Source organism: Lethenteron reissneri, chromosome 52 (genome assembly GCF_015708825.2).
Source record: "Lethenteron reissneri isolate LAM-NWPU_2019-01 chromosome 52, ASM1570882v1, whole genome shotgun sequence".
Lineage (NCBI taxonomy): Eukaryota > Metazoa > Chordata > Hyperoartia > Petromyzontiformes > Petromyzontidae > Lethenteron > Lethenteron reissneri.
In genome coordinates, this window is record NC_083830.1 from 6,780,472 (window position 1) to 6,805,585 (window position 25,114).

General features: G+C 53.5%; 1 protein-coding gene across 2 annotated transcripts in view; it reads right to left on the minus strand.

The window, feature by feature from the left end:
- Nucleotides 1-374: 374 nt before the first annotated feature.
- Nucleotides 375-25,114, minus strand: part of LOC133355817 (interferon regulatory factor 8-like) — a 36,700-nt gene continuing 11,960 nt past the window's right edge. For both annotated transcript variants that reach the window (XM_061573214.1, XM_061573213.1), the window contains exons 3-9: nucleotides 23,924-24,453; nucleotides 20,963-21,152; nucleotides 16,520-16,581; nucleotides 6,567-6,633; nucleotides 2,753-3,148; nucleotides 1,972-2,084; nucleotides 375-1,248 (exon numbers count right to left, since the gene is read on the minus strand). In XM_061573214.1, the coding sequence (XP_061429198.1) occupies nucleotides 1,096-1,248; nucleotides 1,972-2,084; nucleotides 2,753-3,148; nucleotides 6,567-6,633; nucleotides 16,520-16,581; nucleotides 20,963-21,152; nucleotides 23,924-24,109 (1,167 nt within the window). In that variant the 5' untranslated portion in view covers nucleotides 24,110-24,453 and the 3' untranslated portion in view covers nucleotides 375-1,095. The remainder of the gene's footprint in view (nucleotides 1,249-1,971; nucleotides 2,085-2,752; nucleotides 3,149-6,566; nucleotides 6,634-16,519; nucleotides 16,582-20,962; nucleotides 21,153-23,923; nucleotides 24,454-25,114) is intronic.

Genomic DNA, 25,114 nt, shown 5'->3' on the forward strand with positions numbered 1-25,114 from the left:
AGCCAAGCCACAACATCGTACTCAGATTAACACATTCCTGCGGAGGGAACTGGTAGGAACGTTGGGTTGCTCGGTCAATGGCCAGAGTCAACGGCGGCGTGGTGTATTCCGCAAATATGGCCGACTGTGAGGGCGGGCACAAGCCGGCGTGAGTAGGTTAAACGTTGAATTTTATAAGGGCACCACGGGGTGACCAGCCCCTCCCCACCCAGCCCCCACCCCTCCCACCCCCCACCCTCCCCACCCAGCCCCTCCCCACCCAGCCCCTCCCCACCCAGCTCCACCCCCCCTCCCCACCCAGCCCCTCCCCACCAAGCCCCACCCTCCCCTCCCCACCCAGCCCCACCCTCCCCACCCAGCCCCTCCCTGCACGATGGACGGACGGACACAATAATCCCCTGTGGGCTGGTGGAACCAGTAGGTTCCTACCAGTATAAATGGTTGTGTCTTGGCTCTCCGACACACAAGCGCTTAGTGCTGTGCTCGTGACGAATTGGCCACGTTCTGTTCACGTGACAGCCCTGGCTGGTTGGCCGTGGTGGCGGGCGGTGGTGGCGGGTGGTGGTGGTGGTGGTGAAGAGCGAGGCCCCTGCGCGTCACTTCGCGAGGAACATTGAATGATCCCCGCGGCGCCCTTCGCAAGAGTTGGGCCACCATCGCGTGCCGAGTTGGAAAACAAAATTTCACTTCATGCAAGTTACTCGATTGGGATCGAAGGTAAAGATCCACCCCCCTTCCCCCGTGTGTAGCCTTTAACAGACTGTTGGGGCAAGTGCTGTTAGCGGAGTAGCACCGATGAGTTAGGTTGGCACGGCACACGAGGGGGTGGGTGGCCAGAAACCACGCCGGGAGCCGCCTTTGTCTCCCCAGTGGCGACGTTCGCTACGCGCCGCCCCAGTTACCCATTTTAGGCCGAATCGACCTAGGTGGCCCAGGACCGGTTCAGGTGCTGGAGGAGGAAGATGTTGGAGGGGGGAGGGGGGAGGATGATGGAGGGGGGAGGGGGGAGGAGGAGGGAGGAGGATGGGAGGAGGAAGGTAGAAGAATGGAGCGATGAGGAGGGAGGGAGGGAGGGCGAGAGAGGAAACTGCGGCGCTAGGAGGAGATGGCGATGCTGTCGCACAGACTCTTGATGATGTCCAGGATCTCGTCCTCCTTGTTGGGAGCAGAGATCTCGAACTCACGCAGGGAGCAGGCGCCCTCCGCCTTGGCCTTCTCGTAGAGCAGCCTCGCGAAGCGCGCCTCCACCTGGAGCCCACGACGACGCATCCCAATCGGTCACCGGTTCCGGCCGAACGTGGCAAAGGGGTTACCGGTCAAAGCGCTAACCGGTTCTATCGGAACGTGGAGGGAGAGGCTCATGGGAGAGGTGGGGCCGAGGGCGTTGGTGTCACGTGACCAATCCACGTGTTGTGTTTTGTTGTTGTTGTTTAATACCCGACCCAGCAGTACCGGATGAAGCTAATGCGGGGCCTGTAGCAAATGTTATAAAGGGGCCCTAAATAAAAAAAAATCACGAAAATATTAAAACACCAATTTTTTACTTGCACAGTAAAGTAATTGTATTTTTTCATTTGCTATACAACCAGATACGACAAATCGTTGACCTTAAACACCCAGTCGTTGGTAACAGCTGAAGGCAGTATAGTACTATAGTAATAGAGGAAGTGCAGAAGAATCACTGATACCGGAATTGATAGCTTGAAAGCATTTCGTGCGGGGCCCGTAGCATATGCCGCTACTGTTGCTACTCAGATAATCCGTCACTGCGACCCAGGTGTAACTCACGCAGGGCAATGACCGGCTCCCACCCACCACCGTGGGAGGTCAGGGTCGGGCAGGAGCCTCGCGAAGACGAGAGCGGGGATTTGACTCCTCTGGGTCAACAATCCCAGCCTCACCACGGTTCACCGCAGCTCACCACGCCTCACCACGCCTCACCACGCCTCACCACGGCACACCACGCCTCACCTGCACGGTGACGTATTTCTTCGCGCCGTCCATGTCGGGGAATTCCTCGCCGAAGCAGATGGTGGTGACGAACTGCGGTGACGGACCGTGCCAGGTCACGTACTGATTCATTTCTGGCAACAAGAGCAAACAACAACAACAACTCTCTCTCTCTCTGCTTTCGTACGCCTGATGTGCGAGACGCAGAGCAAACGGCAACAATTTCACATTTGGGTGGTCGAGCACAGACAACCCCGGGAGCGAGTGGAGGTGTTGATGGCTGCGACGATGACCCCGGCCATGATGACCCCAGCCACGATGACCCCGGCCACGATGACCCCGGCGACGATGCCCCCAGCGACGATGACCCCAACCACGATGACCCCAGCCACGATGACCCCAGCAACGATGACCCCGGTGACGATGACCCCAGCCACGATGCCCCCGGTGATGATGACCCCGGCGACGATGACCCCGGCCACGATGACCCCGGCGACGATGACCCCAGCCACGATGACCCCAGCCACAATGACCCCAGCCACGATGACCCCAGCGACGATGACCCCAGCAACGATGACCCCAGCGATGATGACCCCGGCCACGATGACCCCAGCCACAATGACCCCAGCGACGATGACCCCAGCGATGATGACCCCAGCCACGATGACCCGTCGCCCTCCCTGCTCCGCATCTTATCTGCCCGGCGCTCCGCTCGCTGCCGTGAGCGTCGCTCCTCTGCCGTCGCAGGGAGGGCGACTGTCTCCAACTTCCCCCATTGGCGTCCTTTGTTCGCCACACGCACCTTCCATGAACTGCCGCGTGTTGAACAGCTGCACAGGGGGGCCCCTCTCCATCTTGTTGGGGGCTCCGGGCGGCGTCTCGGCGCAGGGGCCCGACCAGAAGACTTGCGCCCGGCAGAGGCGCTGGGCGAAGAGGCCTTCTCCCGTCACGCTCAGCAGCACGCCGCGCTCCACGTTGGCGAGCAGAGTCTCCGTGTGGGCCCGCTGCCTCGCGTCGCCCGGAGCGGCGAGGGCCGACGCCGGCGGCGGGAAGAGGAGCTGAGCGGCGTCGCTGGGGCCGTACACGCTGGGGTCGTGCACCGCCGGCGCGCGGTGGCCCACGCGGCACAAGCGCGAGGCCCACTGCTCGCTCACCAGCGCGCCCTTGTAGAAGAACCGCACGTCGATGATGTAGTAGCCTGGTGGTGGCGGTGGCGGGGAGGGAGTGGGTCAGAGGAGGAGGAAGAAAGGTCGTTTTAAGACGCGGTAAGCTATCGCGACCGATGTAAACGTGTCGTTAAAATCCGCCACCACCCGGACACGAAATGTGCCAATAATGCGTAAGAGTTTTTTTGGGTTAGATCGTAATAAATGTAAAGGTGTCGTTAAACCCGCAACCACCAACCCCGACGCAGCCAACTAAGAAGGGTTTCGATTTAAAGCTTTCGTGACTGCAGGGATTCATCTTCTTGGTTCTTTCGGTAAAGTCACGTATAATGGAAATAATAAAATAATAAAACAATGAAACGTCGTGAGAATTATTTTATTATGTTGAATTTTGTTTATTTTATTATTTCCATTCTACGTGACTTACCGAAAGAACCAAGAAGATAGTAAGGGTTGTCACGTCAACAGAAAATGCCAATTCGTTACGAGTACAGCAACACCGCTGTGTTGGAGACTGTAAATGTTGTGGATTTGCTCTCCAACACAACGGTTAGTGCTGTACTCATCTTCTTGGTTCTTTCGGTAAAGTCACGTAGAATGGAAATAATAAAATAATAAAAAATAAAACATACTAAAATATATATATTTTTTCACGACGTTTCGGCGTTGTGGCCGAAACGTCGTGAAATTTTTATTTTATTTTATTATGTTTTATTTTTATTATTTTATTATTTCCATTCTACGTGACTTTACCGAAAGAACCAAGAAGATGAATCCCTGCAGTCACGAAAGCTTTAAGTCGAAATTTTGTGCTGTACTGGTAACGAATCGGCGCGTTCCGTTTACGTGACAAACCTTACTAATTGGCCGTGACGGGTGGTGGCAGGTTTAACGACACATTTATATTTACGCCATCTATCCCCAAAAAAAACCTATATTATGGATGATTTTGGTCGCGAAAGGCTATGAGTTAAACTGACGTGCAAATTAGTTCCTAGTTCAGCACACCGGTTGTGTGCCGGAGAGAAAACTCACAATTGTGAACGTTGTCACAATTGTAAATGCCGTGGGTTTTACTCTCCAACACACCGGAAACTAGCCGGCTAAACTGGCCACACGGGATTCTCCGTGTGACGAAGAAGCGTCGAGTTGAAATGGCAGAAGAAGACGTTAAAAAGAAACAAGTAAAACCCGTAAAAACAAAGTTTTTCACTATAAATCCTTTATATGCGTGGCGGCTAGAGTCCTCTCGTCCTCTGGCTTGAGATGGCTGCCACCTATGGGTCAGATGATTGCCTGCCACCATTAAGCAATTGGTAATTAAATATTAAATTTTTGTCCTAAAAAGTGTAAAATTTTGGGGAAAAAATGCCACGAACATTAATTGTCACGCACAACGAGTCTGTGTGCAAAATGTCAGCTCGATTGGATCACGGGAAGTGGGTTAAAAAACGACCGAAAGATTTGCACGGTCCTAAGCAAGCAAGTGAACTTAATATAAAGGATTTAAAAAGAGGTCGGAGCGAACCAACTTCAGAGGACTGACCACACGGCTCATTTAAAATTTGCTCGAACTTTTTCAACTGCTGCTACTATCAATGCAATTGTGTCTCTGGAATGTTCTTTAAACCCCAGAGAATGATGTACACTATGAGACATCTCCTTTACCAGTGGCAAAATATAGTAGTAGGTTTTACCCTTTCAACTGGTACAAAAAGTGACACCTATATACAAGGCATCATGTTTGCAATAACCACAACACAAGCAGTCAAAATGCAAACAAAAAGAAGCAACTCTGATGATGATAATGATATGCACTGTCCTTGAAGTTGATTGGTCCACACCCGAGACAGCTTTTCTTAGAGCCTAGTCTCCATTGGTGTTGGACCAGATGACGCCAAAAGGCGTACAACTCAAAGACAGCGCACTATCAGAGTATTGAGAGCTCGGGGTAAGAATTTATACTATGAGACCTCCTTTACCAGTGACAAAATATAGTAGTAGGTTTTTACCCTTTCAACTGGTACAAAAACTGACACCTTTATACAAGGCATCATGTTTGCAATAACCACAACACAAGCAGTCAAAATGCAAACAAAAAGAAACAACTCTGATGATGATAACAAGAAGAAACAACTCTGATCATCATCAGAGTTGTTTCTTTTTGTTTGCATTTTGACTGCTTGTGTTGTGGTTATTGCAAACATGATGCCTTGTATAAAGGTGTCAGTTTTCTGTACCAGTTGAAAGGGTAAAAACCTACTACTACCCAAAGAATGATGTTAAAAGAACTTCCCGCAATGCGTACTATCTAGGCATTTCATCAAGTACGAAAAAAAGCGTATTTCAGAGTAGAGGCCCTGTGAGAATGAAACTGAGAGCGCTCTTTTAATTTTTATGTTGCCAATCGATGGGAAATTAATATAATAATAATATCACGAATCGTGACATTATTACGGATCCTAATACAATACAGTAGAACCTAGGAGATGGAACGCACCAGAACTCGAACAAATCGGTGTTCGAACGATATTTCCGAACATTTTTTTGCCCCGGAAACCGAACGAAATTCGGAGGTCGAACGGGCAATCTTGAAAGGAGCTGTACGGCTGAGACGCGTATGGCCAGCGTGCATGACGCTTGCCCAGACAAAGGGGACTCCCCTTCCAAACAATAACACCGCCACCACCAACCACCTCTTCACCACCTTCCACTCAAGCCAACAACTCTCCTTACTACAGGTAAAGTTCAATGTTAATTTATTTCATTTATTCCATATATTTGTTCATTTATTCCATTTATTTATTGTGTTTCTTGTTTTTTTGTATGATTGTATGCATGTAATTACTGTAAACTTCGCGTAAAAAATGCTTTATGATAAGAGATTTCTTGTGTCTGGAACCAATTCATGTCATTTACATGAATTCTTATGGGGGAAATTAATTCGGTTTTCGAACAAATCGGTGTTCGAATGGCCTTCTGGAACGAATTGAGTTCGATTTCCGGGGTACCACTGTATTATAATAATGAATAAAACGCCCAACTTTATCTGTGATGAATATGAATACGATGAACGCTTTCTTGTTTTCATGCAGGGGGCGCGTAGGTTTGCAGCGTGCGTAGCTGTTTGCGCGCTGCGCTACGAACCCGGCGACCCACATACGATTATCACGGTTGGCTATGTACGGTGCAAAAGAAGTTCAACATTCGTAGACACACAGAGTGGCGATCATCTGAACTGATCCTGGGCCTTGCCTGGGTCGGCTTCAGCCCTAAATTAGTACCTCGAGCGGTGCGAAAACATTGGGGAGACAAAGGCGGCTGGGCGTGGTGCTGGCCACCCACCCCTTTCGTGTGCCGTGCCTTCATAGGTGCTCCTTGCTACAGGCTACACGGTGGAGGCACGGGGAGATCTTTGTGTCGGTGCGTGCGTGCGTGATTCATCATTACCTGGGAAGTCGAGCAGCATTTCAGGGCTGTAACACCAGGGCGCCGATTCCATCACTGCCATGGACACCTGTAAGTCAGACGGGACGCGCACGTGTGACGCGCACGTGTGACCCAGACGTGTGACCCGCACGGCGGCCACGCGTTGGTACGCCGCGCGTCAAACACCACTACGGAGTGGAGCGGTGGGACTGACGAAACGCGCTCGAGACGTCGACGTGTGTCTCATCGTCGTCGTCACGGCCACCGCTCGCTGCCCTCCGCCAGATCCCGCGGAAGATGCAGTCGCCCGGAGTGTGGTCTTAGACTCATTCAGAGAGCCACAGACTCACACAGAGAGCCACAGACTCACACAGAGAGCCACAGACTCACACAGAGAGCCACAGACTCACTCAGAGAGCCACAGACTCACTCAGAGAGCCATAGACTCACTCAGAGAGCCATAGACTCACTCAGACAGCCACAGACCCGCACAGAGCCACAGACTCGCACAGAGCCACAGACTCACTCAGAGAGCCACAAACTCACACAACAACTCATACAGACTCACACAGAGTCTCACAGAGTCTCACAGAGACTCGCACAGAGCCACAGACTCATCCAGAGACCCACAGTCTCACACACAGACTCATAGACTCTCACGCAGATACCCATAGACCTGCATAGAGACCCGTAGACTCACACAGAGACCCACAGACTCACACACAGATCCCTAGACTCACTCAAGAGACCCAGTCTCACACACAGATCTATAGACTCACGTTGAGACCCATAGACTCGCACAGAGACCCATTTTTAAATCCTTTATATTAAGTTCACTTGCTTGCTTGCGTGCTTACGACCGTGCAAATCTTTCGGTCGTTTTTAACCCACTTCCCGTGATCCAATCGAGCTGACATTTTGCACACAGACTCGTTGTGCGAGACAATTTATTTTCGTGAAAATTTTTTTCCAAAATTGTACACTTTTTAGGAAATTTTTATTTATTTAATTACCAATTGCTTAATGGTGGCAGGCAATCATCTGACCCATAGGTGGCAGCCATCTCAAGCCAGAGGACGAGTGGACTCTAGCCGCCACGCATATAAAGGATTTATGGTGAAAAACGTTGTTTTTACGGGTTAATTTTTCTTGTCTAAACATCGCCACTTAGGAGTTAAAGGCGGTCGAGCGTGGGTGTTGGTCAGCCCACCCCACTTGCCACTTGCACTGTGCCGTGTTGGCCTTGATTCACGAGCGCTCATTAAAACCACTTGCCTCCACAGTTCGTTCGAGGCTATACGGGGGATCTGTATCTTTACCTGCGTGCATTGTGTGTGTGGGTGTCAGTGGTTCCGTACTGAAAGCATCAATAAATCTCGGAAATTTCGCCTGACCCCCCCCCCCCCCCCCCACGTCTCCACGTGGTCTCAACGTCCACCTTTTTTTCTCCCCTCTTCCTGGTTTGGGTGGTTGACTCCCCATCATCATCATCGTCGTCATCGTCGTCGTCCGTCCGGGGTCGATAAAATAGCTAACATCTTCTTGGTTCTTTCGGTAAAGTCACTTCCCTTCTACGTGACTTTACCGAAAGAACCAAGAAAATGGAAATAATGTTTTATTTTTATTATTTCCATTCTACGTGACTTTACCGAAAGAACCAAGAAAATGGAAATAATGTTTTATTTTTATTATTTCCATTCTACGTGACTTCACCGAAAGAACCAAGAAAATGGAAATAATGTTTATTTTTATTATTTCCATTCTACGTGACTTTACCGAAAGAACCAAGAAAATGGAAATAATGTTTTATTTTTATTATTTCCATTCTACGTGACTTTACCGAAAGAACCAAGAAAATGGAAATAATGTTTTATTTTTATTATTTCCATTCTACGTGACTTTACCGAAAGAACCAAGAAAATGGAAATAATGTTTTATTTTTATTATTTCCATTCTACATGACTTTACCGAAAGAACCAAGAAAATGGAAATAATGTTTTATTTTTATTATTTCCATTCTACGTGACTTCACCGAAAGAACCAAGAAAATGGAAATAATGTTTTATTTTTATTATTTCCATTCTACGTGACTTTACCGAAAGAACCAAGAAAATGGAAATAATGTTTTATTTTTATTATTTCCATTCTACGTGACTTTACCGAAAGAACCAAGAAAATGGAAATAATGTTTTATTTTTATTATTTCCATTCTACGTGACTTTACCGAAAGAACCAAGAAAATGGAAATAATGTTTTATTTTTATTATTTCCATTCTACGTGACTTCACCGAAAGAACCAAGAAAATGGAAATAATGTTTTATTTTTATTATTTCCATTCTACGTGACTTTACCGAAAGAACCAAGAAAATGGAAATAATGTTTTATTTTTATTATTTCCATTCTACGTGACTTCACCGAAAGAACCAAGAAAATGGAAATAATGTTTTATTTTTATTATTTCCATTCTACGTGACTTTACCGAAAGAACCAAGAAAATGGAAATAATGTTTTATTTTTATTATTTCCATTCTACGTGACTTTACCGAAAGAACCAAGAAAATGGAAATAATGTTTTATTTTTATTATTTCCATTCTACGTGACTTTACCGAAAGAACCAAGAAAATGGAAATAATGTTTTATTTTATTATTTCCATTCTACGTGACTTTACCGAAAGAACCAAGAAAATGGAAATAATGTTTTATTTTATTATTTCCATTCTACGTGACTTTACCGAAAGAACCAAGAAATGGAAATAATGTTTTATTTTTATTATTTCCATTCTACGTGACTTTACCGAAAGAACCAAGAAAATGGAAATAATGTTTTATTTTTATTATTTCCATTCTACGTGACTTTACCGAAAGAACCAAGAAAATGGAAATAATGTTTTATTTTTATTATTTCCATTCTACGTGACTTCACCGAAAGAACCAAGAAAATTGAAATAATGTTTTATTTTTATTATTTCCATTCTACGTGACTTTACCGAAAGAACCAAGAAAATGGAAATAATGTTTTATTTTTATTATTTCCATTCTACGTGACTTTACCGAAAGAACCAAGAAAATAGAAATAATGTTTTATTTTTATTATTTCCATTCTACGTGACTTTACCGAAAGAACCAAGAAAATGGAAATAATGTTTTATTTTTATTATTTCCATTCTACGTGACTTTACCGAAAGAACCAAGAAAATGGAAATAATGTTTTATTTTTATTATTTCCATTCTACGTGACTTTACCGAAAGAACCAAGAAAATGGAAATAATGTTTTATTTTTATTATTTCCATTCTACGTGACTTTACCGAAAGAACCAAGAAAATGGAAATAATGTTTTATTTTTATTATTTCCATTCTACGTGACTTCACCGAAAGAACCAAGAAAATGGAAATAATGTTTTATTTTTATTATTTCCATTCTACGTGACTTTACCGAAAGAACCAAGAAAATGGAAATAATGTTTTATTTTTATTATTTCCATTCTACGTGACTTCACCGAAGGAACCAAGAAAATGGAAATAATGTTTTATTTTTATTATTTCCATTCTACGTGACTTCACCGAAAGAACCAAGAAAATGGAAATAATGTTTTATTTTTATTATTTCCATTCTACGTGACTTTACCGAAAGAACCAAGAAAATGGAAATAATGTTTTATTTTTATTATTTCCATTCTACGTGACTTCACCGAAAGAACCAAGAAAATGGAAATAATGTTTTATTTTTATTATTTCCATTCTACGTGACTTCACCGAAAGAACCAAGAAAATGGAAATAATGTTTTATTTTTATTATTTCCATTCTACGTGACTTTACCGAAAGAACCAAGAAAATGGAAATAATGTTTTATTTTTATAATTTCCATTCTACGTGACTTTACCGAAAGAACCAAGAAAATGGAAGTAATGTTTTATTTTTATTATTTCCATTCTACGTGACTTCACCGAAAGAACCAAGAAAATGGAAATAATGTTTTATTTTTATTATTTCCCTTCTACGTGACTTTACCGAAAAAACCAAGAAGATGAATCCCTGCAGTCACGAAAGCTTTAAATCGAAAAATGGCTACCACTTTGCGGGGATGCCAACGGTGATTGTGCCTTGGATAGACTCCGCCCCCAACTCCCCGCCATAGGAATGTGGAATGTCCCAATACTGCCGACTGTGGACTAACCACACGACGCGCCCCTCCGCGTCGCTCATCGTGGACGCTAAAGATGCCGTGACGTCAGTCGAGGAAGAGTAGGCCAATGTGTGTCCCGGCGCCCGCGGTCAAAATTTAGCCGAATTAGAAAACGATTCGCCAGACACGACCCTCCTGGAGAAGAGCCGAGAGACTCGTCAGAGCGAGTCTCTCCCGTGTTGCCCTCGCCCCGCGCGCCCGTCTCGTCGTGTTGAGTTCTTTTACGAGTTCCCCGAAATTGTGACGAGTCCTGGGCTCACCCCCCCCCCACGCCAGCGAACTTTGGACCGGAGGGCGTTTCACAAACCCACCCGGGACGCAGGCCTTGACAGCCCCACGTCGCACTCAGCCGCACGCGACACCACACGCTCACCAACTCACCCGCACGCTCACCAACTCACCCGCACGCTCACCAACTCACCCGCATGCTCACCAACTCACCCAAACGCTCACCAACTCACCCGCACGCTCACCAACTCACCCGCACGCTCACCAACTCACCCGCACGCTCACCAACTCACCCGCACGCTCACCAACTCACCCGCATGCTCACCAACTCACCCGCACGCTCACCAACTCACCCGCACGCTAACCAACTCACCCGCACGCTCACCAAATCACCCGCACGCTCACCAACTCACCCGCACGCTCACCAACTCACCCGCACGCTCACCAACTCACCCGCATGCTCACCAGCTCACCCACATGCTCACCAACTCACCCACACGCTCACCAACTCACCCACATGCTCACCAACTCACCCGCATGCTCACCAACTCACCCACACGCTCACCAACTCACCCACACGCTCACCAACTCACCCGCACGCTCACCAACTCACCCGCACGCTCACCAACTCACCCACACGCTCACCAACTCACCCACACGCTCACCAACTCACCCGCACGCTCACCAACTCACCCGCATGCTCACCAAATCACCCACACGCTCACCAACTCACCTGCACGCTAGCCCACACGCTCACCAACTCACCCACATGCTCACTAACTCACCCACATGCTCACCAACTTACCCGCATGCTCACCAACTCACCCGCACGCTCACCAACTCACCCACATGCTCACCAACTCACCCACATGCTCACCAACTCACCCGCATGCTCACCTGCACGCTCACCAACTCACCCACATGCTCACCAACTCACCCGCACGCTCACAAACTCACCCACATGCTCACCAACTCACCCACATGCTCACCAACTCACCCGCATGCTCACCAACTCACCCGCATGCTCACCAACTCACCCACACGCTCACCAACTCACCCACACGCTCACCAACTCACCCACACGCTCACCAACGCACCCACACGCTCACCAACTCACCCACACGCTCACCAAATCAACCACACGCTCACCAACTCGCCCACACGCTCACCAACTCACCCGCATGCTCACCAACTTACCCGCATGCTCACCCGCACGCTCACCAACTCACCCACACGCTCACCAAATCAACCACACGCTCACCAAATCAACCACACGCTCACCAACTCACCCACATGCTCACCAACTTACCCGCATGCTCACCTGCACGCTCACCAACTCACCCACATGCTCACCAACTCACCCACACGCTCACCAACTCACCCACACGCTCACCAACGCACCCACACGCTCACCAACTCACCCACACGCTCACCAAATCAACCACACGCTCACCAACTCGTCCACACGCTCACCAACTCACCCACACGCTCACCAACTCACCCACATGCTCACCAACTCACCCACACGCTCACCAACTCACCCGCATGCTCACCAACTCACCCGCACGCTCACCAACTCACCCACATGCTCACCAACTCACCCGCATGCTCACCCGCACGCTCACCAACTCACCCACATGCTCACCAACTCACCCACATGCTCACCAACTCACCCGCATGCTCACCAACTCACCCACACGCTCACCAACTCACCCGCACGCTCACCAACTCACCCGCATGCTCACCAACTCACCCGCATGCTCACCAACTCACCCACATGCTCACCAACTCACCCGCACGCTCACCAACTCACCCACATGCTCACCAACTCACCCGCATGCTCACCAACTCACCCGCACGCTCACCAACTCACCCGCATGCTCACCAACTCACCCACACGCTCACCAACTCACCCACATGCTCACTAACTCACCCACATGCTCACCAACTCACCCACATGCTCACCAACTCACCCGCACGCTCACCAACTCACCCGCATGCTCACCAACTCACCCACATGCTCACCAACTCACCCGCATGCTCACCCGCACGCTCACCAACTCACCCACATGCTCACCAACTCACCCGCATGCTCACCAACTCACCCACATGCTCACCAACTCACCCGCACGCTCACCAACTCACCCACATGCTCACCAACTCACCCACATGCTCACCAACTCACCCGCACGCTCACCAACTCACCCACATGCTCACCAACTCACCCGCACGCTCACCAACTCACCCGCACGCTCACCAACTCACCCACATGCCTCACCAACTCACCCGCACGCTCACCAACTCACCCACACGCTCATCAACTCACCCACACGCTCACCAACTCACCCGCACGCTCACCAACTCACCCACACGCTCACCAACTCACCCACATGCTCACCAACTCACCCGCACGCTCACCAACTCACCCACATGCTCACCAACTCACCCGCATGCTCACCAACTCACCCACATGCTCACCAACTCACCCACATGCTCACCAACTCACCCGCACGCTCACCAACTCACCCACATGCTCACCAACTCACCCACACGCTCACCAACTCACCCACACGCTCACCAACTCGCCCACACGCTCACCAACTCACCCGCATGCTCACCAACTCACCCACACGCTCACCAACTCACCCACACGCTCACCAACTCACCCACATGCTCACCAACTCACCCGCACGCTCACCAACTCACCCACATGCTCACCAACTCACCCGCATGCTCACCAACTCACCCACATGCTCACCAACTCACCCACATGCTCACCAACTCACCCGCACGCTCACCAACTCACCCACATGCTCACAAACTCACCCACACGCTCACCAACTCACCCACATGCTTACCAACTCACCCACACGCTCACCAACTCACCCACACGCTCACCAACGCACCCACACGCTCACCAACTCACCCACATGCTCACCAACTCACCCACATGCTCACCAACTCACCCGCACGCTCACCAACTCACCCACATGCTCACCAACTCACCTACATTCTCACCAACTCACCCACACGTTCACCAACGCACCCACACGCTCACCAACTCACCCACACGCTCACCAACTCACCCGCACGCTCACAAACTCACCCACATGCTCACCAACTCACCTACATGCTCACCAACTCACCCACACGCTCACCAACTCACCCACACGCTCACCAACGCACCCACACGCTCACCAACTCACCCACATGCTCACCAACTCACCCACATGCTCACCAACTCACCCACATGCTCACCAACTCACCCACACGCTCACCAACTCACCCGCATGCTCACCAACTCACCCACACGCTCACCAACTCACCGCACGCTCACCAACTCACCCACATGCTCACCAACTCACCCGCACGCTCACCTACTCACCCACACGCTCACCAACTCACCCACACGCTCACCAACTCACCCGCACGCTCACCAACTCACCCACTTGCTCACCAACTCACCCACACGCTCACCAACTCACCCGCACGCTCACCAACTCACCCACACGCTCACCAACTCACCCGCACGCTCACCAACTCACCCACATGCTCACCAACTCACCCACACGCTCACCAACTCACCCACTTGCTCACCAACTCACCCGCACGCTCACCAACTCAACCCCATGCTCACCAACTCACCCACATGCTCACCAACTCACCCGCACGCTCACCAACTCACCCACACGCTCACCAACTCACCCGCACGCTCACCAACTCACCCACATGCTCACCAACTCACCCGCACGCTCACCAACTCACCCACTTGCTCACCAACTCACCCGCACGCTCACCAACTCAACCCCATGCTCACCAACTCACCCACACGCTCACCAACTCACCCACATGCTCACCAACTCACCCGCATGCTCACCAACTCACCCGCACGCTCACCAACTCACCCGCACGCTCACCAACTCACCCACATGCTCACCAACTCACCCACATGCTCACCAACTCACCCACATGCTCACCAACTCACCCACATGCTCACCAACTCACCCACATGCTCACCAACTCACCCACACGCTCACCAACTCACCCGCACGCTCACCAACTCACCCGCACGCTCACCAACTCACCCGCACGCTCACCAACTCACCCGCACGCTCACCAACTCACCCGCACGCTCACCAACTCACCCACATGCTCACCAACTCACACGCACGCTCACCAACTCACCCGCACGCTCACCAACTCACCCGCACGCTCACCAACTCACCCGCATGCTCACCAACTCACCCACATGCTCACCAACTCACCCACATGCTCACCAACTCACCCGCACGCTCACCAACTCACCCGCACGCTCACCAACTCACCCGCACGCTCACCAACTCACCCACACGCTCACCAACTCACCCACACGCTCACCAACTCACCCGCATGCTCACCAACTCACCCGCACGCTCACCAACTCACCCACATGCTCACCAACTCACCCACACGCTCACCAACTCACCCACATGCTCACCAACTCACCCACACGCTCACCAACTCACCCCCATGCTCACCCGCACGCTCACCAACTCACCCACATGCTCACCAACTCACCCACATGCTCACCAACTCACCCACATGCTCACCAACTCACCCGCATGCTCACCAACTCACCCGCACGCTCACCAACTCACCCACACGCTCACCAACTCACCCACACGCTCACCAACTCACCCACATGCTCACCAACTCACCCACACGCTCACCAACTCACCTACATGCTCACCAACTCACCCGCACGCTCACCAACTCACCCACACGCTCACCAACTCACCCACATGCTCACCAACTCACCCACATGCTCACCAACTCACCCCCATGCTCACCAACTCACCCACACGCTCACCAACTCACCCACACGCTCACCAACTCACCCACACGCTCACCAACTCACCCACATGCTCACCAACTCACCTACACGCTCACCAACTCACCTGCACGCTCACCAACTCACCCGCACGCTCACCAACTCACCCACACGCTCACCAACTCACCCACACGCTCACCAACTCACCCACATGCTCACCAACTCACCCACACGCTCACCAACTCACCCACATGCTCACCAACTCACCTACACGCTCACCAACTCACCTGCACGCTCACCAACTCACCCACACGCTCACCCACACGCCCCCACGTAGCAGGACCCTCCTAAAAGAGTCCTGATGACGACAACGATGATTACGAAAATGATGTTGATGTTGACGACGATGTTGATGTTGACGACGATGATGATGATGATTATTACGACGATGATGTTTACGACGATGATGATTACGATGTTGATGACGACGATGATGTTGACAACGATGATGTTGACGACGATGACGTTGACGACGATGATGATGATGATTATTACGACGATGATGTTTACGACGATGATGATTACGATGTTGATGACGACGATGATGTTGACGACGATGATGTTGACGACGATGATGTTGACGACGATGATGATGATGATTATTACGACGATGATGTTTACGACAATGATGATTACGATGTTGATGACGACGATGATGTTGACGACGATGATGATGTAGCACCTGTACCTCCTGGTTCTCTTCAGGTTCTTCTGGCGGCATGATCTCATCGCTGTCACGGGCACAGTCACCTGTGAAGAGAACGGTCACGGAGCGTCGATCAACTATTTCCATTTCACCAAGTGAAGGCCCACTGAGGTGTCGCAACATTATTCAGAAGCGACGTGGCCACAAATGACAGCTCAAGAAAGTGGCTCGTCACGTGGACATTTCGAGTGGAGGCCAAAGACTCTGAGCGCACGCCCATCCTAAATGTGGAGGCGGAAAAACCGGAGAAAAATCCACAAGACCACGGGGAGACAGAGAGAGACACGCAAATTCCAATATACAGCAGCAGGCTTCGGGGTCGGGATCGAACCCACGACCTCCTGCACACCAGGCGAAGGAGTTAACATCCCCTAACCACCGTGATGATGAGAGAGAGACACGCAAACTCCAAATATACAGCAGCAGGCGTCGGGGTCGGGATCGAGCCCACGACCTCCTGCATACCAGGCGAGGTAGTTAACATCTCCTAGCCACCGTGTTGATGATGAAAGAGAGAGACACGCAAACTCCAAATATACAGCAGCAGGCGTCGGGGTCGGGATCGAACCCACGACCTCCTGTGTACCAGGCGAGGTAGTTAACATCTCCTAGCCACCGTGATGATGAGAGAGAGAGACACGCAAATTCCAATATACAGCAGCAGTCGTCGGGGTCGGGATCGAACCCACGACCTCCTGTATACCAGGCGAGGGAGTTAACATCTTCTAGCCACCGTGATGATGATGAAAGAGAGAGACACGCAAATTCCAATATACAGCAGCAGGCGTCGGGGTCGGGATCGAACCCACGACCTCCTGTATACCAGGCGAGGTAGTTAACATCTCCTAGCCACCGTGATGATGATGAAAGAGAGAGACACGCAAATTCCAATATACAGCAGCAGGCGTCGGGGTCGGGATCGAACCCACGACCTCCTGTATAGCAGGCGAGGTAGTTAACATCTCCTAGCCACCGTGATCATGATGAGAGAGAGAGACACGCAAACTCCAAATATACCGCAGCAGGCGTCAGGGTCGGGATCGAACCCACGACCTCCTGTACACCAGGCGAGGGAGTTAACATCTCCTAGCCACCGTGATGATGATGAAAGAGAGAGAGAGACACGCAAATTCCAATATGCAGCAGCAGTCGTCGGGGTCGGGATCGAACCCACGGCCTCCTGTGTACCAGGCGAGGGAGTTAACATCTCCTCGCCACCGTGATGATGATGAGAGAGAGAGACACGCAAACTCCAAATATACAGCAGGTGTCAGGGTCGGGATCGAACCCACGACCTCTTGTACACCAGGCGAGGTAGTTAACATCTCCTAGCCACGGTGATGATGATGAAAGAGAGAGACACGCAAACTCCAAATATACAGCAGCAGGCGTCGGGGTCGGGATCGAACCCACGACCTCCTGCGTACCAGGCGAGGGAGTTAACATCTTCTAGCCACCGTGATGATGATGAGAGAGACACGCAAACTCCAAATTTATAGCAGCAGTCGTCGGGGTCGGGATCGAACCCACGACCTCCTGTGTACCAGGCGAGGGAGTTAACATCTTCTAGCCACCGTGATGATGATGAGAGAGACACGCAAACTCCAAATTTATAGCAGCAGTCGTCGGGGTCGGGATCGAACCCACGACCTCCTGTATACCAGGCGAGGGAGTTAACATCTTCTAGCCACCGTGATGATGATGAAAGAGAGAGACACGCAAATTCCAATATACAGCAGCAGGCGTCGGGGTCGGGATCGAACCCACGACCTCCTGTATACCAGGCGAGGTAGTTAACATCTCCTAGCCACCGTGATGATGATGAAAGAGAGAGACACGCAAATTCCAATATACAGCAGCAGGCGTCGGGGTCGGGATCGAACCCACGACCTCCTGTATAGCAGGCGAGGTAGTTAACATCTCCTAGCCACCGTGATCATGATGAGAGAGAGAGACACGCAAACTCCAAATATACCGCAGCAGGCGTCAGGGTCGGGATCGAACCCACGACCTCCTGTACACCAGGCGAGGGAGTTAACATCTCCTAGCCACCGTGATGATGATGAGAGAGAGAGAGAGACACGCAAATTCCAATATGCAGCAGCAGTCGTCGGGGTCGGGATCGAACCCACGGCCTCCTGTGTACCAGGCGAGGGAGTTAACATCTCCTCGCCACCGTGATGATGATGAGAGAGAGAGACACGCAAACTCCAAATATACAGCAGGTGTCAGGGTCGGGATCGAACCCACGACCTCTTGTACACCAGGCGAGGTAGTTAACATCTCCTAGCCACGGTGATGATGATGAAAGAGAGAGACACGCAAACTCCAAATATACAGCAGCAGGCGTCGGGGTCGGGATCGAACCCACGACCTCCTGCGTACCAGGCGAGGGAGTTAACATCTTCTAGCCACCGTGATGATGATGAGAGAGACACGCAAACTCCAAATTTATAGCAGCAGTCGTCGGGGTCGGGATCGAACCCACGACCTCCTGTGTACCAGGCGAGGGAGTTAACATCTCCTAGCCACCGTGATGATGATGAGAGAGAGACACGCAAACTCCAAATATACAGCAGCAGGCATCAGGGTCGGGATCGAACCCACGACCTCCTGTATACCAGGCGAGGGAGTTAACATCTCCTAGCCACCGTGATGATGATGAAAGAGAGAGACACGCAAACTCCAAATATACAGCAGCAGGCGTCAGGGTCGGGATCGAACCCACGACCTCCTGTACACCAGGCGAGGGAGTTAACATCTCCTAGCCACCGTGATTATGATTAGAGAGAGAGAGACACGCAAACTCCAAATATACAGCAGCAGACGTCGGGGTCGGGATCGAACCCACGACCTCCTGTGTACCAGGCGAGGGAGTTAACATCTCTTCGCCACCGTGATGATGATGAGAGAGAGAGACACGCAAACTCCAAATATACAGCAGGTGTCAGGGTCGGGATCGAACCCACGACCTCTTGTACACCAGGCGAGGTAGTTAACATCTCCTAGCCTCCGTGATGATGATGAAAGAGAGAGACACGCAAACTCCAAATATACAGCAGCAGGCGTCGGGGTCGGGATCGAACCCACTACCTCCTGCGTACCAGGCGAGGGAGTTAACATCTTCTAGCCACCGTGATGATGATGAGAGAGACACGCAAACTCCTAATTTATAGCAGCAGGCATCAGGGTCGGGATCGAACCCACGACCTCCTGTGTACCAGGCGAGGGAGTTAACATCTCCTAGCCACCACAGTGTCCTTGGTATCGGAACACGAAACAGATCAGCAATGTCTCCCATATTTGTCTCTCAACATGAAGACATTTAAAGTAAACAGATACATATTAAAAACTAATTTTCGCATCCGATCAACACGGACACATTTCTTTTGGGAGCGATCACGTTCGACGGCGCTGTGCGGCAACGCAAAGAAACACTCAAGACCGGTTTCACCATATCAGCACCGTGGCACCCCAGAGACACGCAGAGACAGACTGCTGACAGTGAGACACACAGAGACACACAGAGACACACAGATACACACTACTGACAGTGAGACACACACAGAGACACACAGAGAGACACAGAGACACGCAGAGACACACTACTGACAGTGAGACACACATAGACACACAGAGAGACACACAGAGACACACAGAGACACACTACTGACAGAGACACACAGAGACACACAGAGACACGCAGAGATACACTACTGACAGTGAGACACACAGAGACACACAGAGAGACACACAGAGACACACAGAGACACACTACTGACAGCGAGACACACAGAGACACACAGAGACACACTGCTGACAGTGAGACACACAGAGACACACAGAGACACAGATACACACTACTGACAGCGAGACACACAAAGTCACATAGAGACACACAGAGACACACTGCTGACAGTGAGACACACAGACACACACAGAGACACACATATACACACTGCTGGTAGTGAGACACACAGACACACAGAGACACACAGAGACACACTACTGACGGTGAGACACACAGAGACACACAGAGACACACTACTGACAGTGAGACACACAGAGACACACTGCTGACAGTGAGACACACAGAGACACACAGAGACACACTACTGACAGTGAGACACACAGAGACACACAGAGACACATTACTGATAGTGAGACACACAGACATACACAGAGACACACAAGGACAGCGAGACACACACAGACACACACACACAGACACACACAGAGACACACACACACAGAGACACACTCCGAGACACACACAGAGACACACACAGAGACACACAGAGAGACACACAGACACACAAAGAGGCACACAGAGACACACACAGAGACACACAGACACACACAGAGTCACACAGAGACACACACAGAGACACACACAGAGACACACACACAGAGAGACACACTCACATCGCGTGGTGCTCTCCTCGGGCAGGATGCGGTACACCTTGAACGCGTCGCCGCTCGCCGTCTGGCTGCGGTCGCTCAGCTCCTGGAAGTCGGGGCTCTTGTTGAGGGCGCAGCGCAGACGCGTCTTCCACGTGCTCGCGTCCGCACGGTCCTCGCCCGCTCGGTACTTGCCCTTGAAGATGGCCCACGCCTGCAGAGGGCGGGGGGGGGGGGGGGGGTGAGAGGGGGGGGGTGAGAGGGGGGGTGAGGGGAGTGAGTGGGGGTGAGAGTGGGGGGTGAGAGTGGGGTGAGTGGGGGGTGAGTGGAGGTGAGAGGGGGGTGAGTGGGGGTGAGAGGGGTGAGTGGGGGGTGAGTGGGGGGTGAGAGGGGTGTGAGAGGGGGGGTGAGGGGGGTGAGTGGGGGGTGAGAGGGGGGGGTGAGAGGGGGGAGACACGTGGGGGATGAGTGGAGGGTGAGAGGGGGGGTTGGAGGGAGGAGGGGTGGAAGGGGGGGTGGGAGGGAGGGGCGGGGAGAGGGGGCGAGAGAAGGGGTGAGTGGGGGGTGAGTGGGGGGTGAGTGGGGGGGTGAGTGGGGGGGTGAGTGGGGGTGTGAGGGGAGTGAGTGGGGGGTGAGAGGGGGGGTGGGAGGGGGGGTGGGAGGGAGGAGGGTGGGGGGGGTGAGGAGGGGGGGTGAGAGGGGAGACACGTGGGAAGGTGAGAGGGGGGGTGAAAGGGGGGGGGTGAGTGGGGGTGAGAGGGGTGAGAGGGGGGGGTGAGAGGGGGGATGAGAAGGGGGGTGGAGGGGGGGTGAGTGGGGGGTGAGTGGGGGGTGAGAGGGGGTGATTGGGGGGTGAGAGGGGGGTTGCGTGGGGGGTGAAGAGGGGGGGTGAGAGGGGGGTGAGTGGAGGGTGAGTGGGGGTGAGCTTGAGGTGGTGGGTGAGTGGGGGGTGAGTGGGGGGTGAGTTGGGGGGTGAGTGGGGGGTGAGGGGCGTGAGTGGTGGGTGAGAGGTGGAGGGGGGTGGGAGGGGGGGTGGGGAGGGAGGAGGTGGGGTGGGGGTGAGAGGGGGGTGAGAGGGGAGGCACGTTGGAAGGTGAGCGGGGGGTGAGAGGGGGTGATGAGGGGGGTGAGAGGAGGGGTGAGGAGGGGGATGAGTGGGGGGTTGAGAGGGCGGGGAAGAGGGGGTGAGTGGGGGGTGAGAGGGGGGATGAGAGGAGAGTGGAGGGGGTTGAGGAGGGGTGTGAGGGATGAGAGGGGGGAGAGGGAGTGAGTGTGAGGGTGAGATGAGTGGGGGTGAGAGGGGGTGAGAAGGGGGGTGAGTGAGGGGGTGAGGAGGGGGGTGACGAAGGGGGTGAGTGGGGAGTGAGAGGGGGGTGAGAGGGGGGTGAGTGGGGGGTGAGAGGGGGGTGAGTGGGGGGTGAAGGGGGGGTGAGAGGGGGATGAGTGGAGGGTGAGAGGGGGGTGAGAGGGGGGTGAGTGTGGGGTGACGAGGGGGGTGAGAGGGGGGTGAGTGGGGAGTGAGAGGGGGGTGAGAGGGGGGTGAGTGGGGGTGAGAGGGGGTGAGTGGGGGGTGAGAGGGGGTGAGAGGGGGGTGAGTGGGGGGTGAGTGGGGAGGAGTGGGGGGGATGAGAGGAGAGTGAGAGGGGGGTGAGTGGGGGCTGAGAGGGGGGTGAGAGGGGGGTGAGATGGGGGTGAGAGGAGGGGTGAGAGGGGGTGAGTGGGGGGTGAGAGGGGGGTGAGTGGGGGGTGAGAGGGGGGTGAGTGGGGGGTGAGTGGGGGTGCAGTGGGGTGAGGGGGGGTGAGAGGGCGGTGAGTGGGGGTGATAGAGGGGGGTTGAGAGGTGGGGTGTTGAGATGGGGTGAGAGGGGGGTGAGGGGGGGTGAGTGGGGGGTGAGCGGGGTGTGAGGGGGGGTGTGAGGGGGGGTGAGAGGGGGGGAGAGGGGGATGAGTGGAGGGTTGAGAGGGGATGAGAGGGGGTGAGTGGGGCGTGAGGGGGGGTGAGAGGGGGGGTGCGTGTGGGGTGAGAGGGGGGTGAGAGGGGGGTGAGTGGGGAGTGAGAGGGGGGTGAGAGGGGGGTGAGTGTGGGGTGAGAGGGGGGTGAGAGGGGGGTGAGTGGGGAGTGAGAGGGGGTGAGAGGGGGTGAGTGGGGGGTGAGAGGGGGGTGAGGGGGGGTGAGAGGGGGGGTGATAGGGGGATGAGTGGGGGTGAGTGGGGGGTGAGTGGGGGGTGAGTGGGGGGTGAGTGGGGGGGAGTGGGGGGGGGGTGAGAGGGGATGAGAGGAGAGGAGAGGGGGGTGAGTGGGGGGTGAGAGGGGGGTTGAGAGGGGGTGAGATGGGGGTGAGAGGAGGGGTGAGAGGGGGTTGAGTGGGGGTGAGAGGGGGGTGAGAGGGGGGGTGAGTGGGGGTGAGAGGGGGGTGAGTGGGGGGGTGAGAGGGGGTGAGTGGGGGGTGAGTGGGGGGTGAGTGGGGGGTGAGAGGGGGTGAAGAGGGGGGTGAGTGAGGAGTGAGAGGGGGGTGAGAGGGGGGGAGTGGGGGGTGAGTGGGGGGGTGAGAGGGGGGATGAGATGAGAGTGAGAGGGGGGTGAGAGGGGGGTGAGAGGGGGCGTGAGTGGGGGGTGAGTGGGGGGTGAGAGGGGGGGTGAGAGGGGGAGTGGGAGGGGGGGTGGGAGGGGGGGTGAGTGGGGGGTGAGAGGGGAGACACGTGGGGGGTGAGAGGGGGGGTGAGAGGGGGTGAGTGGGGAGACACGTGGGTGGTGAGAGGGGAGACACGTGGGAGATGAGCGGGGGGTGAGTGGGGCACGAGAGGGGGGGACGAGAGGAAAGAGACACCCACAACCTCCTTCATACCAGGCGAGCTAGTTCACATCAACTTAACATCCACGCCACCGTGGCCCCCCCTCCCGCCCCCCCCTCTCGCCCCCCCCCCCCTCTCGCCCCCCCCCCCCCGCCGGCCCCCGCCCCCCCCCCCCCCTCTCACGCCCCCCACCTTGAAGACGGCGGCATCCTCCTCGTGCCTGTACTCCTTCTTGCTCGCGTGCTTCCACGGGATGCGGAACGTGCTGCGCGCCTCGTCCTCCCACGCCAGGCCCGGGTACTTGCCGCCGTCCACCTGGTCCGTGATCCAGTGGCGCAGGCGGTAGGCGGCACAGCCAGCCGCGTGTGTCCTCTGCATGGCACCAGCACCAGCACCACCAGCAGCACCAGCAGCAGCACCACCAGCACCACCAGCAGCAGAACCACCACCAGCAGCACCACCAGCAGATCCACCACCAGCAGAACCAGCAGCACCACCAGCACCACCAGCAGATCCACCAGCAGAACCAGCAGCACCACCAGCAGAATCACCAGCAGCACCACCAGCAGCACCACCAGCAGCACCACCAGCAAATCCACCACCAGCACCACCAGCAGAACCACCAGCAGATCCAGCACCAGCACCACCAGCAGATCCACCAACAGCACCACCAGCACCACCAGCAGCAGCACCACCAGCAGCACCACGCCGCCTGCTGTCGCCTGCGCTCCACACCCCGAGCACAGGTTGAGCGTGCGATGCTGGCAAGTGGTCTGTGTAGTGTATGATGGTGTGTGTGTGTATGTGTGTGTGGTGTATATGTAGTGCCATAAGAGGGGAGGGGCTGCTGGGGGCTCTGGGATCCTAGGCAGATAAGCCTTGGCGCCAGGCGCTAGGATCCCAGGCACCCCAGACAGTTAAGCCCCTTGGCGCCACCAACGGGGGGGGGGGGGGGGCTGTGTGTGCTCTGTGGGATATCTGGGGGCGCCCACAACCCCACCCCTCGTTGGGGACGAGGCATAAAAGGGCAGTCGCAGCTCAAGACCCAAGACCAGCCAGAGTAGGACCCTGGACCCCCTCGTCCCACTTGTCCTTGTAAGGGCCGGGACGCTGTGAGGGCCAGTGGTGGGACTCTGCGACTCCCGGCTCTACGTCCCTGTAAGGGCGAGTTCCGAGGAAGCCAGAGTCCAGACCCGCACCTTGACTGGGTCGGGTCAGATTAGCCTCCCCTAGGGTAATTGTAGCCGGAGGACCCCAGAGCGTAGCCAGAGTAGGCTGTGTTCCGAGGCTGTGTCCATAGGCTGTGTACCTAGGCTGTCTACCTAGGCTGTGTATCTAGGCTGTGTACCTAGGCTGTGTATCTAGGCTGTGTCGCTAGGCTGT